The 17329-nt window shown below is 46.7% G+C and overlaps 1 protein-coding gene across 3 annotated transcripts in view; it reads right to left on the reverse strand.

Moving 5' to 3' along the window:
* Positions 1-17329, reverse strand: part of MOSPD1 (motile sperm domain containing 1) — a 216160-nt gene that overhangs the window by 120430 nt on the left and 78401 nt on the right. For all 3 annotated transcript variants that reach the window (XM_085607919.1, XM_085607920.1, XM_085607921.1), the window contains exon 2: positions 6164-6416. In XM_085607919.1, the coding sequence (XP_085464045.1) occupies positions 6164-6317 (154 nt within the window). In that variant the 5' untranslated portion in view covers positions 6318-6416. The remainder of the gene's footprint in view (positions 1-6163; positions 6417-17329) is intronic.

Genomic DNA, 17329 nt, shown 5'->3' on the forward strand with positions numbered 1-17329 from the left:
AGACCAGCTAGAGGACTCTTAGGCCCAGGGTGTCACAGTAAGAAGTCAAAGGGAATGGTAGGCGTTCAGGATCTCAGCGTGCAGAGTGAGGCCCATCCTGATATATAAAGAGTAAAGAAACTAGACTGGCTTCTAGGCTTCTAAAAGTAACAATATTACTTCAAAGAAACCCACCCTATAGCACAGACAAAAACAATAAAAAAATAAAGAAAATAAGAAAGGGCACCTGCCCTGTACCAGACCCAATCACACAATGCAAGGACTGTGCCAAGAAAGGAGGACAAACGGGTGAAATGTACTGATTTATTTATATGCCCCGGGTGTGATACAAAGCCACTCGCAGCGCTACATTACAGGGAAGGTACTATTTCAAGCAAACTTACAATCCATTACCCAGAAACAGCAGCTGCTGATATTTCGGTCCAATTACCGCTAGAACTTTGAAGGTATTAATGTAAATATTGAACTATGTTCTGTTTGCTCCCAGCAGCCTTTGCATTGTTTGCTGTAGGTGTGATGGGTGAGGATGTCTTTGGGTGGACACACTGATATGGGTGCTTGGTCTGCAGTGTCAGTATCTCTCTTCAATGCTCAGGTGCAGCCAATCGTCCAGCCCCGATTATTCTCGGTCTATGTGTAGAGGAAGCAGAAGCAGCTGGAAGGTCTTTCTCAGCACCGCAAGGTGATAACTGATGACACAGTCCTTCCTCTATTCTTTTCTTTCTGTCTCGACTCCATTCCTGAGGCATTAGCACTGGCAGGCGCCAGCAGACTCTAGCTTGGGCACCAAAGAGTAGGCTGACGTTTAACCGGGAACGGGGATGGAATATTCCTCGCAGCTGAACAGAGCGACCCCTGCGCTGCAGCACGGAAATCAAACAAGGGGCCTGGTAGAAGGACCGGTCAGTTTTAGGAACAGGAATCCGTAGAACAACCCAGGTCTCTGCAAGGAAAGCTAGAAGAAACACTTCCTTTGAATACACAGTGAGCTCTCTAAATTGCGATGCATATTTCTTGAGTAACATTTGCACAACTAAAGTGCACACACAGTAGGGGTCGTCTCTTTGCACGTCACTACATTAACTACCAAGGTGCTCATAGGAAAGACGCGCTGTTCACCATTCATATCAACCCTGGCAAAGGTGCTCTTTGTATAAAACATTAATCGGATGAAAAGGAAAAATCCAAAATAATAATATATATTATTTTTGATCATGCAGTCAGTTTTTAAAATCTTTGGTGTAACAGAAGTGACACCACATGCCCTTTAACCCCCAGCGGCATCATGACTTTTGACACGGATGAAGATAAGAAGCAGTATAAGTTTTATTAAACAGCTTTTATCGCACACTCAAGACACTGCGTGTTGAATGAAAGCAGCTGATAACACACCCGCACGTAAGCCATAGAGGCTCTATGAATGCTGGGTGTGAAGATTGATGGCGGAGGCCTGCGCTTCGTCCCCTCTGATGCTGCGCTCGGCTCTGCTTGGAGTGCACACACATGGCTTTTCAGCGAGAGCTCTCAATCAATATGGCGGTCTCTGCTTGCACCGGAGGGGACGGGGAGCCCGTGGGACCTGCTCAGGTGCTCAGCCCAGAGGATGCCTGTGGGGCCGAGCTCAATGCGCAAAGAGTGAGACTGAGAGCTGCTTCCGAGCCAGAGCCACAGTCAAAGAGCGCACCTCCTGGGCTGGACTTATAGGAAGAGTGAAGACTAGAAGCTGATCCTGGACCAGACGTACAGTTACTGTGGAGATGCAGAACTGCTCCTGTGCAAGTCCTACAGCTAAAGCTGCACCTTGGCCAGACGTACACACGGGGGCAATTCAGAGGAGCACCAGAGCCAGTCCTATAGGTACAGAGGCTACTTCTGGGCCTGACTTATAGGACAAGACCGCGAGTGGTGCGCTTGTACTGCAAGGAATGTTAGGTATGCAGCTGGCACCCGGCCGCGCTGCTGCTCGCTCCCGAGAACCATGGGAGTCAACATTTAGATAGAAGGGGGGACATGATCCCGCCTTTGGCCAATTGTGGGCTTTCAATTTTTGAAAGCAACACGCAAAGGCCAATGGAATGTGTGGGAGGAAGCCGACCCACACGGAGAAGTCTCTTGGAAGCTGGAGTGATTCCAAGAGGTCCTCTGCTTAGAGCAGCGTATGCACACTGCGCTAGGCGAGACCTAAAACCCTGTTCCAGAGGCCTGAGTGTATGCTGTAACCTGCAGGATATGTCTCAGAAAAAAATACAAATCTGTCTAGTAAGAATGCTTTCATTCGGAGTTGTCAGAGCATGGGATATTCTCCTCCAGTTTGGCTCCACAGTAACCTGTGATGTCCTGGGTAACTCTAATGTTAATGGAGATTAAGATGCTCTGAGATGCCAGAGTTGGCCTTCAGCCTACTGACCAATTCACCCAGTGTGCATCTTCCTCTGTATTTAACATGTCCCAGTGTGTCTCTTCCCGTCTCTCAGGTTCTAGTTCAATGTCAGACCTCAACTTTCCTAACCTCACCCTCTTTCTAATGGTAGCTATGAAGTAAACTACTCCCCCAAGACACAGCATCAAGTTAAACAATTATCAGGCTGTGCCCAGACTAACGGGGTGCTTCTGCCTGGCCTCCTCGTACTCTCACCAGCACAACAGCACATACATATTATCAGAATGTAGAATGTGAAGATGATTATAATTAAGTAGAGCATGTTCAGTACAATTTAAATGGAAGGCTAACCCTAACTAAGCCACATGATCCTGCTTAGGCACAAGCACAAACATGCAGACACAAATCTAACTAGTCATCTCCCAGAATTGGTGACTACCCAAACACTGTGACGTCACCAAAAGCACACACATCCTCTACTCTCCACACACTGATGAAAGATCTTATTCTCATCACCAAAATGCAGCGAAGTCTTCCTCCAATAGACAAAATGAATTTCAACAGACTTTATTATCAGGCTAATCACATAACGTGGTGAACAACAACGACACCAACTCCACCACCACCACCACCATGATTGCCAACCTCGCCAACCTCGGACTCAGATAGCTCGTCACAACGTCCACCCAGTCCGCCGGCCACACGCTTGATCCCATCTTCTCCGCAAGCCCCCACGTCACCTTCAGCCACACCACCGAACTCCACTGGACCGACCATCGCTGCATCCACTTCACCTTCCAGAAACCCACCACGCACCACCGCACTCAACAGATCCCCCACCGCAGCTGGAGCAAAATCACTGAAGACCAGCTAAACACCACCCTCGCCCAAAGCCCACCTGCCGACCCCGCCGACCCCGACACCCGCAACCTCTGGAGTTGGATCGACAACTGCGCCGACACTCTCGCCCCGATCAAGAAACCCTCCAACAGGCACACTAACAAGAAAGCCAGCTGGTTCACCGCGGACCTCCAGGCCTCCAAGCAAACCTGCCGCACACTAGAGAAGAAATGGCACTGCAAACAGACACCAGACAGCTACGCAGTCCACAAGAACACCATCCGTAGACACCATCATCTCATCAGATCCCCCAAAAGGGCCTCCTTCAAGGACCGACTCAACAACAACACGCACAACAGCAAAGAGCTCTTCAACATCGTGAAGGAACTCTCCAACCCCAGCTCCAACACCAACGACATCCCACCATCCCAAGACCTGTGCGACTCCCTTGCCACCTTATTCCATCACAAGATCGCAGACATCCACGACAGCTTTAACGACCTGACCGCCCCAACAACCACCGACACCGCAGACCCCGCGGCCACCACCCACATCAATCCCCTGCTCACCTGGACCAACATAAAAGACGACTACACCATCAAAATCATGAACACAATCCACTCCGTCTCCCCGTCAGACCCATGCCCACACCACATCTACATCAAAGCTAGCGCCACCATCGCACCCCATCTCCGCAAGGCCATCAACATCTCCTTCGAGACCTTCCCGGAGAGCTAGAAGCACGCCGAGATCAACGCCTTACTCAAGAAACCCAAGGCGGATCCCAGGGACCTCAAGAACTTCCGGCCCATCTCCCTGCTCCCGTTCCCCACGAAGGTCATCGAGAAGACCGTCAACAGACAGCTGACCGCTACCTCGAGGAGAACAACATCCTGGACCCGTCCCAGTCCGGGTTCCTCCGCAACCACAGCACCAAGACTGCCCTCATAGCCGTCACTGATGACATCAGGGCCCTACTGGACAAAGGCGAAACAGCGGCCCTCATCCTCCTGGACATATCTGCCTGACACTGTCTGCCACCGCACCCTACGCACATGCCTCCACAACGCAGGGATCCGAGACAAGGCTCTGGATTGGACCACCTCCTTCCTCTCCGGCAGAACCCAGACCGTCCGCTTCCCCCCTTTCCGCTCCGAAGCCTCTGAGTTCATCTGCGGCGTACCCCAAGGATCATCCCTCAGCCCGACATTATTCAAAGTCTACATGGCACCGCTCACCCACGTTGCCCGACTGCACGACCTCAACATCATCTCCTACGCCGACAACACCCAGCTGATCCTCTCCCTCACCAAGGATCCCCTCACCGCCAAAACCAACCTCCACGAAGGAATGAAAGCCGTCGCCGAGTGGATGAAGAACAGCTGTCTGAAGCTGAACTCAGACAAGACAGAGGTCCTCATCCTCGGATCCGCCCCCTCAGCCTGGGACGACTCCTGGTGGCCGTCCGCCCTGGGAACAGCACCTACACCCACCGACCACGCACGCAACCTGGGATTTATCCTCGACTCAACGCTCTCCATGACCAAGCAAGTCAACGTCGTCTTGTCCTCCTGCTTCAACACTCTCTGCATGCTCCGCAAGATATACAGGTGGATCTCCACCGAAACAAGAAGAACGGTCACCCAGGCCCTCGTCAGCAGCAGGCTGGACTACGGAAACGCCCTCTACGCAGGAGCCTCAGACAAACTCCTGAAACGACTACAACGCATACAGAACGCCTCCGCATGCCTGATCTTCGACATCCCTCGCCACGGCCACATCACACCACACCTGAAAGACCTGCACTGGCTTCTCGTCAACAAGAGAATCACCTTCAAGCTCCTCACCCACACACACAAGGCGCTCCACAACACCGGACCGGCATACCTCAACAGACGACTCACCTTCTACACCCCGAACCGACAGCTCCGCTCCACTCGCCACTGTCCCCCACATCTGAAGAATGACCACCGGCAGCAGATAATTCGCCCACCTCGCCACCAAGACCTGGAACACCCTCCCCATCCTCCTACGGCAGACCCAGGACCTACTAACCTTCAGGAGGCTCCTCAAGACCTGGCTATTAGAGCAGTAGCAGCCCCCCTCCCCTCCCAGCGCCTTGAGACCCTCACGAGTGAGTAGTGCGCTCTACAAATGTCTTGATTGATTGATTGTTTGATTGATTGCTCCCACCCTTTCTGGCCGCCGTGAGAACAGAACTCCTACCAAGAGAACATAATACAACAGAAAGCTCAGTATCCAAAAATATCCATCACGAAGCTTAGCATGCTCAATATAGTGAACATGAAAGGAAGCCAAACCTTTACACAGCCACAAGATGATTCACTAGCAACCAATGATGGTGGCAACCTCCATATCTCTCTGCACTCCAGGATAACAAGAGAAGAAATATACAATGCATCACTTCTTCACCTTTCATATCAGCTTCTAGATGACTTTTTGAGTCTTAGTAGTATTTCTTATATAGACACATCTTGATTTGTGGTACTCGCCCCTGTTTATTTTTGCTGTTGGTGCACTACTGCATGGAGGAACGGGATTTCCACTCTTGGAATTTAGCTCCCAGGTTTCATCTCAGAGTATCCGTCAGTGATATAGTTACCATACTATTTCCCTGACACCCAGGGAGCCCAGGATGCCTGAGGGCTGCGATTAGAAGTCTACGAACTGAGTGCTTGGTACTATATGTGAGGTCACTCACAAGCTCTGCATCTTTGTCAGCATAAGCCCACAATGCGTAAACTGTTTCAAGCTTGCATAACATCAAGTTATGATCGCTAGACACAGTTTTAAGAGAATATTTCCTAATATAAACACATATTAAAAAGCCTGTCACTTGAACAGCTCTGTGAGCAGAGGAGAAAACAGCACACAGCAAAACACTTAGTGCAGTTCGATTAACAGCCAGAAATAAATACTGACCTTTGAATTTTAAGGCAAACTCATAGGGGTTGTACAACGTCAAGACCTGCTTTTGCGTTGACTGGTCATCTGCGTAGAATAGAAGTTCTGTCGGAAAAACAAACACAGGAAGGTATCCTTCCACTAGCTCTGGTTGCCTTCTGTGTTGCTGCATTGGCACAGACTCCGCTCTTCTTTGTCCACAGCTTCTTATCTGGAATCCTCTTGTCTCAACACGCGCTTCAGTAAAAAGCTTCAGAGCATTTTGGCAGTTCTGAAAAAGAACAATTACTTTTAATCATACTTTTTCATCATGCACGCAAAAGTATAATAAAAGATTTTTTCAGCTAACCTATTTGGATGTATGTGAAGAATGCAAAGTAAATTTATAATGACGTGATTATGAACAAAAGTGCATCGTATATTGTACTGACCCGTATATAGATACAATTCAGAAGAATGTCAGAATGAAGAAAATCCCTAACACTACCCTAACTCTAACCCCCCCAAGACGTACACTTACCGTCACCTTATCTGAAACCCTAACTCTTAACATAGCCCAAACCCCAAGATACACGCTGACCTGTGCCCTTACCTCTCGCCATTACCCTGGCCAATCCCTAAACCATACCCCCTTACCCAAACCTCAAACCTAACTCAACCCATGCCGTTACCAAAATCTCAAACCTAACCCTATCCCATACCCCTTACCAAAACTTCAAACCTATCGCAACCCATGCTCCTTATCAAAACCTAAAAATTAACCCAGCCCATGCCCTTAACAATATCGCAAATCTAACAGTTAACCGTACTCCTTACCGAAGCCTCAAACCTAACCCAACCCACATCTCTTACTAAAACCTCAAACCTAAACTAACACAACCCATGCCCTTATCAAAATCTCCAACCTAACCCAATTCAAAATTTTAACATAACTCCAAAACATGCCTCAAACAAGTCTTCACCTTTTCTTGGAAGCAGGCTTTGCTTTTACCTCTCCTGAAGAAAGCTAATGCTGACCTCAGGATGCATAGTCATTTTTAGCAATCGCCCTGCTTCCAGCCATTGTTAAAATGTTAGAGAAGTGGGTCAATCAACAAATCTTCAGCATCTTGCCAAATAATAACCTGTGCCATGATACCCAGTTGGGATTCTGTGCAGGCTATAGCATGGAATCTGCTCTTTTAGAAGTTGCTGAATTAATTATGGTCAATCTTTATCAGGGTTTGGTAGCAATGGTTGTCCTTCTTGATTTGTCGGCGGCCTTCAATACGGTCTCCCACTCTATTCTCCTCGATAGATTATAGGATATGGGCATCCAAGGTCTTGCTTGGGCTTGGTTGAGGTTCATTCTCCCTCCCTTTACATCCACAGCTAACCCACTTGATTGTGGGGTACCTGAGGGCTCTGCCCTGAGCTCAATGTTTTTAAATATTTACTTAGCCCCTTTAGCTAAGCTAGTGGAGTCTTAGGGCATAAGGATTATTTCTTATGCAGACGGCACGGAGTTGATGCTCTCATTCAATGAGATGGAGGTGGGTACATTGACAGCGTTCAAGGGATGCATGAGGGCCGTTGGTGAATGAATACGAGCTGCCTCAAGTTAAACTCTGATAAAAACAGATTCTTTTTTTTTGCCACTGCTCGTCATACAAACGCCTCCAACTGGTGGCCCGCGGAGTTTAGCTCCCCTACCTCTCCTGCAGCAGTGATAAGAAACCTTGGGGTAAAATTTTACCCCAATCTATCCTTTGAACCTCAGGTTAGATCTGTTTTGGCCAGCTGTTTTTTCACATTGAAATCGGTTAGGAAAATGATCCACTTGATCTCAGGGGAGAGCCATAAATCTGTCATTCATGCTCTGCCAATGTCCAAACTAGAGTATGCAATTGGCCGCTATTTAGGCTTACCATCCTACCTGCTTCACAGCTTGCAGATTATTCAGAATACAGCGGCCCGGCTGATTCTGAAGTTACCAGCTCATGGTTCAGTTACAGCTTCCCTGCACAGACCTTCTGGATGCCCATAGTTAGTCATATTAAATTCAAAGCCCTAACACTTGCCTACAGAGCATACCAGCATAAAGGCCCCGGCTATTTGAGAAAAAGACTACTCCTTTATCAGCAGAAGAGAGCACTTTACTCAAATGGACAAAAAGTTTTCTATGTCCCAAGGATTAGTAAGGCAAATAGAGGAAGCCATTTTTTTCCTACTTAACTGTTAACTTTGGAACTCTATGCCTTCAGCCCTCCGTTTCGCCCCCTGTGTTATCAGTCTTCCGTAAACTCCTTAAAACATACCTGTTCGATAACTAGGCACCCCGCATTGAGTTTGTATCAATCCTCAGTGCACCATAAACCCGCAAGTAGCCGCACGCTCTATAAATTCTATTATGTTGTACTGTGTATTGTTATCTTACACCTAAATTCAACTCTAAACCTCCAATGCTGACATCGCCAAAAAAAATCTTTATTATTGTGCAAAATAAAGAAATACAAAAGATGCATTGACCTTCGCTTCAATTTTTTTCAAATTCATTTCTTCATAATGTAGCCTTAATTTTCACATCTTTAATTTTGCTTTTCATTGTTAGTCTCCAGACTACTACTGATGTTTTTATTTTGTTCCTTGCACAGATCACACACACGTGTTTCTACATTAACAAATTACATTAACGCAGTATCAAAGACCATGACATGACTACAGTGCGATTTAAAACGATGCATTTAAGAAATATTAGCTGCAGCTCAATATATGACATGGTTGGGAATGAATGAATGACCCGATGAAGAATCTGGGTGCCCTTTGTGAGTCTATGCATCATCCGCCACAAAGGGCACCCGTTGCCAGTATCGACTGAGCCGTCATTGCTAATATAACCTGTCAAAAACAATGCTATTTGCTTCGTGTACTACTTTTCATATGCTTTTCAATTCACAAGACTGACTGCCTTCTGCCCTTTTCTTGGATGGTGTGGATTTCAGAAATATGGTCAACAAGTGTGTTAGGTTTGTTATAGACTAGATATTTTATAGAATAATTACATTTGTATATTACGTGCAGTGCGAGCTAAGCCATATGTATCTCCTGAACTGAAGAGTGGGAAAGGCACCGAAAATGTTGGTCACTATCCACAGAAATGTAAATTTGTGAGTGTTCACCAAAGATGAAGGGCTCACTCCCCCTGAAACACTCACTTCCTTTCCCCTCTGTGTCTGGACTTCAGACATTTTACTGCAGGTGGTGGAGTTTCTGTAATCGTTGGCTGTTATCTCAGCACAGGAAAATGTACAGACCTTGACCTTGCAAATCAGGTTAGTGATGTTGAATGGGTTTTTCCATGCTCTAGTCACGCTTCTATGCACAAAAAATTTAAAGCATGTTTGTCTCTCCTTAGTCAGAAAACAGCAAGCGACGAAGGAAGGCAGCAGCCATTGCTTTTCCGGCACTCTTCCTCCAGTGGAACCCGGTACTCTCCTCCCAAACCAGGTCCAATTCACTTCTGCCTCTCCTATAATAAAACACCGCTCCTCGAAAATCCCTCACCTCCATCACCCGGGTGTCTTTCCAGCCCTCCTCCAGCCACCCTTGAATTTCTCAGGCAATGCGCCTAGCTGCTAGAAAGAGGGGCAGGTGGCAGTGTGGATGTTTTCAGTCTCCTGAGTGTCTACTAGACCTGCTGCTGAAATCCGGAGTGGCTGAGCAGCAGTAACCCACACCAAAGCCTGCTGCTCTTGCGCGCCTCCAGTTATTGCCAATCAGACAGCTAGCAGACAGGCAATCAGAACTGATATCGGAATCTTATTACCTCGTTTCAGTGCTTAATTTGCAAAATAAGGCTCTCGTCAGGAGGCTACTGCAGCTTGCAGCACACTTTGCCCTTGCCATGCTGCCAGTCATGGTAAGAATTCAACTACTAACCATCACACTCCTACAAGTGTGACAATTTTCACTATTCCAGGCCTCCAAAGCTATAAGAAACGCCTGGGCAACAGGTAATAGTTGTTTTTAATGTATATGTAATTAATCATTAACTGTTGTTGTGGTCATCTATAAATTAGTGAGACAGTGCCACATTGTGGCAGACTGTCATGAGCACGGTGTTGTCAATTAAGTGCTGGTGCTGAGCACTGGGAACCACCAGCTCAAATTAAGCACCGCCTCGTTTGCAGGTAAAATAGACTATTGCCCTCATATTTACGTTAGATTTTGGTAAATGATTAGTGCAGACGCACTACAGGACACTGTCAATTAGATTCATTGTGCAATCTCCCATTTAACAAACCTCTTTTACTTGTAAATTATCCCACGGAGCTTACCCCCTTTGCTGCGAGGCCTTTCCTCCGTGCTAAGCCTTATTTTGGCTATTTAGGGTAGTTAGCGCTTAGGTCCTCCATAACATTTTGTCCCCATATGGTATCCTCACCAACTTTGCTTCCTTTTTTCCCAACATCCTGAGGATTCTAAAGGTACCCAGGGTTTGTGGATTCCCCTGGAGGAGACTGAGAAAGTAGCCAAATTACAGGTACATTTTGGGTTTTTTCAGGAAAATGGGGAAAAGTGCTGCAGTAGAAAGCGCCTATTTTTTTCCCTACAAACGGTATCAATGAAGTGTTTGTGGTATTAAAATCACCACCTTCACAGCTTTCAGGAACAGGCAAACCTTTGTATGAAAACCATATTTTTATACACAGTATTCGCATTTTACTGGGACATAGCCTATTTTTACTATTTTTGGGGCTTTTGACCTCCTTCCGGTTAGTGGTAGAAATGGGTGTGAAACCAATAAAGGATCCCCGGAAAGATATATATTTCTGAAACGTGGACACAATTCTGAATTCAACTAGGGGTCACTTGTGTAGCTCCTTCATGGCTTTCCTATAGAAAGTAACAGTGGAAATAAATAAATACTGAAACTGAGTGGAAAAAAATAACCATTTGTGTCTACATTTCCACCTGTACCTTCTTCTAACTATGGCAGATTTTTAAAAGCACTATACTGTTACTTTCGCTGTACGCTTCTGGTTGGGGGATATATAAGGCGTGTAGGTTCACCAAGAACCGAGGTACCCAGAGCCAATAACTGAGCTGCACCTTGCAATGGTTTTTCATTGTGTACCGGGTATAGAGCAATTCATTTGGTAAATATGAAGAGTGAAAGATAGGTATCAAGGAAGCCTATGTATTTCCAAAATGGGAACAAGATATGGAGTTTAGAAGCAGTAGTTATTTGCACATCTCTGAAATTGTGGGTACCAATACTAGCATGTGACTTAGAAGGTATTTTTTACATAATGTCTTACATTTGGAAGGCAGAAATGCATAGAAAGACAATTGGTAATAACACGTGTTCTACTATTCTGTGTGTAGAAATCGAATGGCGACCAATACCTTAATCATTTCACGGTGCAGGGGATCCTTTTTCTGTTTCTATGAACTAGACATGACTGCTCTCTCTGGGCCTCAACTGTACGGGGGGGGGCATCTGGAAGAGGTGATCGGAGGCCTGCCTTCCCTTCTGCTCACACCACCTCTTCAGACACATTTTGGGGGCCAGCACGTGTTTGTGTGTAAATTAAGCACTGGCCACACCCCTCCTTCCTGTCTGTGTCTTTTACCAGTGTGTCAGTGCTTGAAGTTTACAGCCAGTATTACGGGGTGAAAGGTCTGGTATTTGGAGGTCATGGGGAGGAACTCTGTTTCCCAGATATGGACGACTATTCATAAAGTAAGAACTGTGACCCCAACATTAGTATTGTGGGTTGGTAATTGGAGCATTGCCTTCTGTGCCCAAGCTGTCCTGGCACACCTGGCGTTAGCCTTCTGGCTGCTTGAAGATGGATGCCTGTTATTTTTGCCAGCGCGCGCCTGGCATCTGCCAGCAGCTGCCTCGGGAGTATCCATGGGGCCGTGCCAACAGAGACACATCTGTGGGGATTGTAACATCTCCACAGGCCTCTGCAGGCCCAGAGCTGAGCGGTGCTCATGTCCCGGCCTGCACCTCGCATCAGCTGCGTTGTTGACATCGTTGGCACCGCACACCCTGCTGCGCAGTCCTCCACTTTCACATCTGTGGAGGCGTGCGCCTGTGTGCAGTGTGATGCACAGCGAGTGTGTGTGTCCATCAGGGGGTCTCATCTCCTCCAATCGTTAAATACATCACTGAGCTGCTGCTCAACAGAGGGTCATGATAATGTACACAATGTGGCGATCGCGGGCAGCGTGCAAGGGCGGGGAGTGCTGAACACGCATCCCCCTTCTATGGCTGCCAAGCGAGTGCATGGTTGTGGAGGCATGATGGGTGTTCGACCACTGGGGGGCACACGGAGCGCAGGACACTACAACTCCCAGCAGCCTTGTTCTCGGCGCACCGGAAGCAGACTCCGGCATTGCTGCCCTCGCAGAGGCTAGAAAGCCCATCCTCTGCAGAGGCTCGGGGCATGACAAACTTTCCGTACTTTCCAGAGCTCGGCAGAGCGGAAAGTAATCCCCGCTGGATTGCCGAGGCTCCGTGTACCATTTCTTCTTGCCAACCGCCCAGAGTGCCTTTGTCGCGGAGCACGGCAGAGCGGAAGGTTACTCCCCGCTGAATCGCTGAGGCTCTGTGTACCAATACTCCTTGCTACCACCCAGTGTGCTTTTGTCACGGAGCTCGGCAGAGCGGAAGGTAATCCCCGCTGGATTGCCGAGGTACCACCTCCCATTGGCTACCGACGGACGCTTCTTATTTCTCCCCTTCACTTCCCTCGCAGCGCGAGGGTCCCAAGTACGAGTACTGGTGAGCTGCTGGAAGGGACGTGGTTACTTCTAGCTGCAATTCCAAGACGCCTTGCAACACGCGACTGACACAGGTATTTAGGTGTGCCCAAGGAGAAGTAGCGCAGGAGCGCTTTTCTTGGGAACTCCCTTTTGTGTTCTTGTTTTTTTTTGCCTTTGCTGATTTTGGTTCTACCTCCTTACACCGATGCTGTGATGAAACAGCAGTTATTTGTTTATGGTCGTTACTGATTTCATTGACTCTCCTGGCTCCTTGTACTTCTTCTTAAACCCCCATGGTTAGGGGCGGCAGGATTTTCTTTCCAAAGAATACCTCTTGCCTTCAACTGGGGGACTGCAGTGTTTCATTTGTGAGTAGGGAGTGTTTACCTAAGAACGGTCAGGTGTGATTGGTTCCTGTTCTGTCTCCTCCTAATCCCTTGCTTCTTATCTCGTTTTGTGCATCTAGTTACCTTCAAGGAACCCCTACGCGTCTTACTGCACGTTAGATTTCTGAAGAGAGAAGCAGGACTAGAAGGAGCCGTTTGGTCTGCAGTGTTTATTGTTTTATCCACTTCCCCTTTCCCCAGGGTTGATCTGCACATGGTAGTGTTTGATGCACTCTATGTGGAGTTGCGCTCAGGGGAATAGAGAGGCCTTTCTGCGTGTCATTGTTCCTGCTGACGATCTTCCGAGGTTAGTGGCATCATCTCATACTGAGCTACTGATACCCGACACACAAAGACCGAGTACCCTACAGGCGCCTCTGTTCCCGCAGCCCTGCTTGCCGCGGCCCTGCCTTCGTGTGCACAGCACCAGGGCACAAGCGTTGAGTCACAACAGACGCACATGCGAGGTACACAACAGGCACTTGTGTTCATTCTGTGGTGTGTCTGCATCACCTCTAAGCGGTGAGTGTCCCACTGGGGCTCATTGTATCCTTGCCGTGCAAGATCTAAGATGACGCTGCACTCCTTGTGTGACGAGAGCCAACGTTTCTTCAATGGCCTGGCTAACTACCCCGAAGACCACTGGGTTCATGTCCGCAAACCAGAACATGTATTACAAATATACATTCCATCCTTAACTAGGACCATTCAAGCATACCTCTGTAGTCCAACCCCGCCTCACATGAAATATACTCGTCAGCTCATCATAATGCGCAAATGAATGTATGAATAGATTGCTTTAAAAAGCTAAACACCATAAAGAAAGGGTGGAAATACCTAAGGGCAGAAAGAAAAGAGAAACATTTTGCGAGGGTGGGGGGCTGAAGCAGGAGAGGATGTCCGAGCGGCCATTACAAGCGTGTGGACAGCGCTGCAAATGAGAAAAAAGAGTGCTTTGAGTCCTTTAAAGGAAAGAGTGTAAATCCACTCGCAAACGATCCAATCCTGGTGGGCGGGGCTAAAAGGAGACAGGGTGGCAACAAGGAGGGATTGACATTCCTTTGGTGCAATCATTGCACTGCCTTTGGCATAATTTGTGACGCCAAACGAAGCGCATGAATGAAAGCTGAAGGCGGAGCTGGGACGAGGCTTCTGAAATCGTATCGATTCCAAGAAGCCTCGTAAGACGAGAGCAGCGCATGCGCTGCTTACGTCAGGCCGAGACCTGAAAACCAAGGGGAGAGTACTAAACACGGCCGGGTAATTTACAAAGAAGCACTAATAATAATAATAATAGATATTTATTATTTGATTATTTAAAATCATCAAAATACAAACATCGCAAACGAATAAAAAGCAGTAGTACAAATATGAAATCTAGTTATATACAAACAAAAGAACTGTATGACGGACCTATCAAAACAGAGAGTAAACACCAATTAATCACAGCCCCATTAAAATGCATTTATGTGCAAATTTACACAACAGTAGTTTAACAAACATAACCGCCTGGCTGCAAATAATTCGGTAAATCCTATTATTCATAGCGCAAACAACCGCACTGATATTATTTTCCCCAAAAATATATTTCAAAACAATAATCCTGGACATATACAAAGAAGCAAGAAAGCTATGTTAAAACATATGCTGCAATGCCAGATATGTTATGGTTTGCCCATACGATATAACATCCCATGCAGTACATCCTCTAGATAAAAGGTTTTCCAATTACACCTAATTGACTAAAATACCACCTAAGTAAACCACCACTTCAAATCAATTACTGAACGCTTTCCAATCTCAATGGCACAGTTAGTACTAAAAGATTAAGTGCTTTGCCAGTGACATCATATTTTGCAGTTGTTAATATTGGTTGGAAGTGCAACCTACCAGAGTTCAGTGCTAAAATGTGTGCTGAGACGTGCTGCAACAATGACGCTGTACTTAAGCATGTTTACCACACATTTTAGCACTCCACTTGCCGCACTAATTTAAAGCAGGGCTGTCACTATTCCCCTAAATGTTGTAACTGCAGTAAAAGGGTTAGTTAACTTCATCCTTTTGCTAGAGTTCCCTTCAATTTACCAACAGAATCCAGCTCGCAGTCCGTTCCCGAGCCACTACTTTTTCCAACATCTACTTGCCACCCTCCCCACACTAGGATCACATAGGGCAGGCGCAGGGATGCCCAATGTAAGTGCACGAGCACTGGATCAATGCCAGATTTTCAGGAATGCAATTGACTCTCAGAGTTCCATTTAAATTTATTCCATGTATGTTTATCTTTTTTTTTGGAAATCGGGCATAGATACCCTGCTCAGACCTACATTTCCCTATTGCTAGTTTGTGCAGGCATCGTATGAAGTGGGATATCTAGACAGCCCCTGAGACATTTCATATCGTTCTTTTCCTCAAGTTACAAAAAGGTGCATTTTTATTGCCTCTGTGAGTACACCAGCAGTGAAGACTATATCACAGAGATGGCCAATCTCATCCCTCACTTAGGGTCACAAATATACAGACCTAAGAGTAGGGTACCTTCGAATTGGCGCCCTCACCAAAGGCTGATCAGACAAAGTCTGGAATCAGAGAATATGCACTCTCTGTAGAGAAACACTAACCCACTTCTTCTTCTACCCTGATGACAGCGCCTAGGAGATCATCAGACTACTTGCTGGCCATGTTCACAGTGACTCCCTACAACCATTTTCCATGAAAAAGTGCAAAACATAAATGTGAAGCAACAATCTCTGCATCTATCCTGAGGAGATAAACAAAAGCTAATCCTGGAATACCTACCCTCCTTTGCCCAGCTACTGATAACCAGAGCAGCTTGAGGAAATACTTTGAGAAAGAAATGCCCAGGCTATCTCAAGCACCTCACCACAGGCCACCACGCACAAACATGAAGTTGCTGTAGGTATGTCTTAAGTAAGGCAAGAAGGCACATTACTCACCTTACAATTGCAAAAGGAAATACAGAAGTGCTCATATGTGGATTCAGTAATCAATGAGAGTTCCAAAGGCAATTAAAGCACATAATGCTACTTTTCCTTAAAAGGTAGACTTTAGTCAGTGCACAGCGGTGAACCTGTCTTACCGAAGACCTGAAATAAAGTGCAAATCTGGGTGCGGCTCGTGTTTCAGAGTCGGGATGTACCATTAATGTAGACTTAGATAAATGGGGCTTAAACCTAGAAGCTACCAAGAGGCAGCATGGATGAACACATGAAAGGAGCAATTCCTTAGTGTGAATGACTTACACAAGGCTTCTCTCCAACCTACGCCTCTTCTGGCATTCCTCAGAGTCGCTACGCCCAACTGGCCAGGCCACCTCTAGATCGCAATGCAACTAACTGGTAGGAGAGATAGTACGCGTCTGGCAGAAAGCGGAGTACACTATTTATGTGTTGGGAAAGAATAACGAGAGAATTAGAGTGTGGCGATGTTTGGTTCAAGAACGCTATGACATGATAACTTTACAAGAAGCACACCTAAAAAGGCAAGATGAGCACTACCTTAAACATAAGCACTACACAGAAGATTTTAAGTCATTATCACTGACAAAGCTCAACCGTTTAGCCATCGCTTTCCATTGATCATTAGGGGTTACACCTAAGAACAGCAAAATGGCAGGAAACGAAGGGATATGATTGTAACAAGAAACATTCAAAACAGAAAAATTACAGAAGCAACTGTCTTTGCCACCAGTGCAGGGCAAGATGGATTTCTAGTAAAAAAAATTTAACACTTTAGCAGGTTCTGCAGAAGGTGACATAATAATATAATCACAAAGAGAAAGAGGGGGGACCAGGAGCTGATGAAGGTCCAGTGCCCGTGCTCCAAGTGTATGCATTCTACAAACAAGGGGGGGGGGAGGGTAGGGGGGGGTCACTGTTCCTGATAAAGTTGAGAAAGAAGAATCTAGGTAATTAATAAGTTTATACAGGACAGTCAACAAAGACTGTTTCTTGTTGCCCTCACACATCCCAAAGCATGTCATGCTTCATCATAGGGCAGATGCTCCTCGTCGGACTGGCAC

This window comes from Triturus cristatus, chromosome 5_2 (genome assembly GCF_964204655.1).
Source record: "Triturus cristatus chromosome 5_2, aTriCri1.1, whole genome shotgun sequence".
Lineage (NCBI taxonomy): Eukaryota > Metazoa > Chordata > Amphibia > Caudata > Salamandridae > Triturus > Triturus cristatus.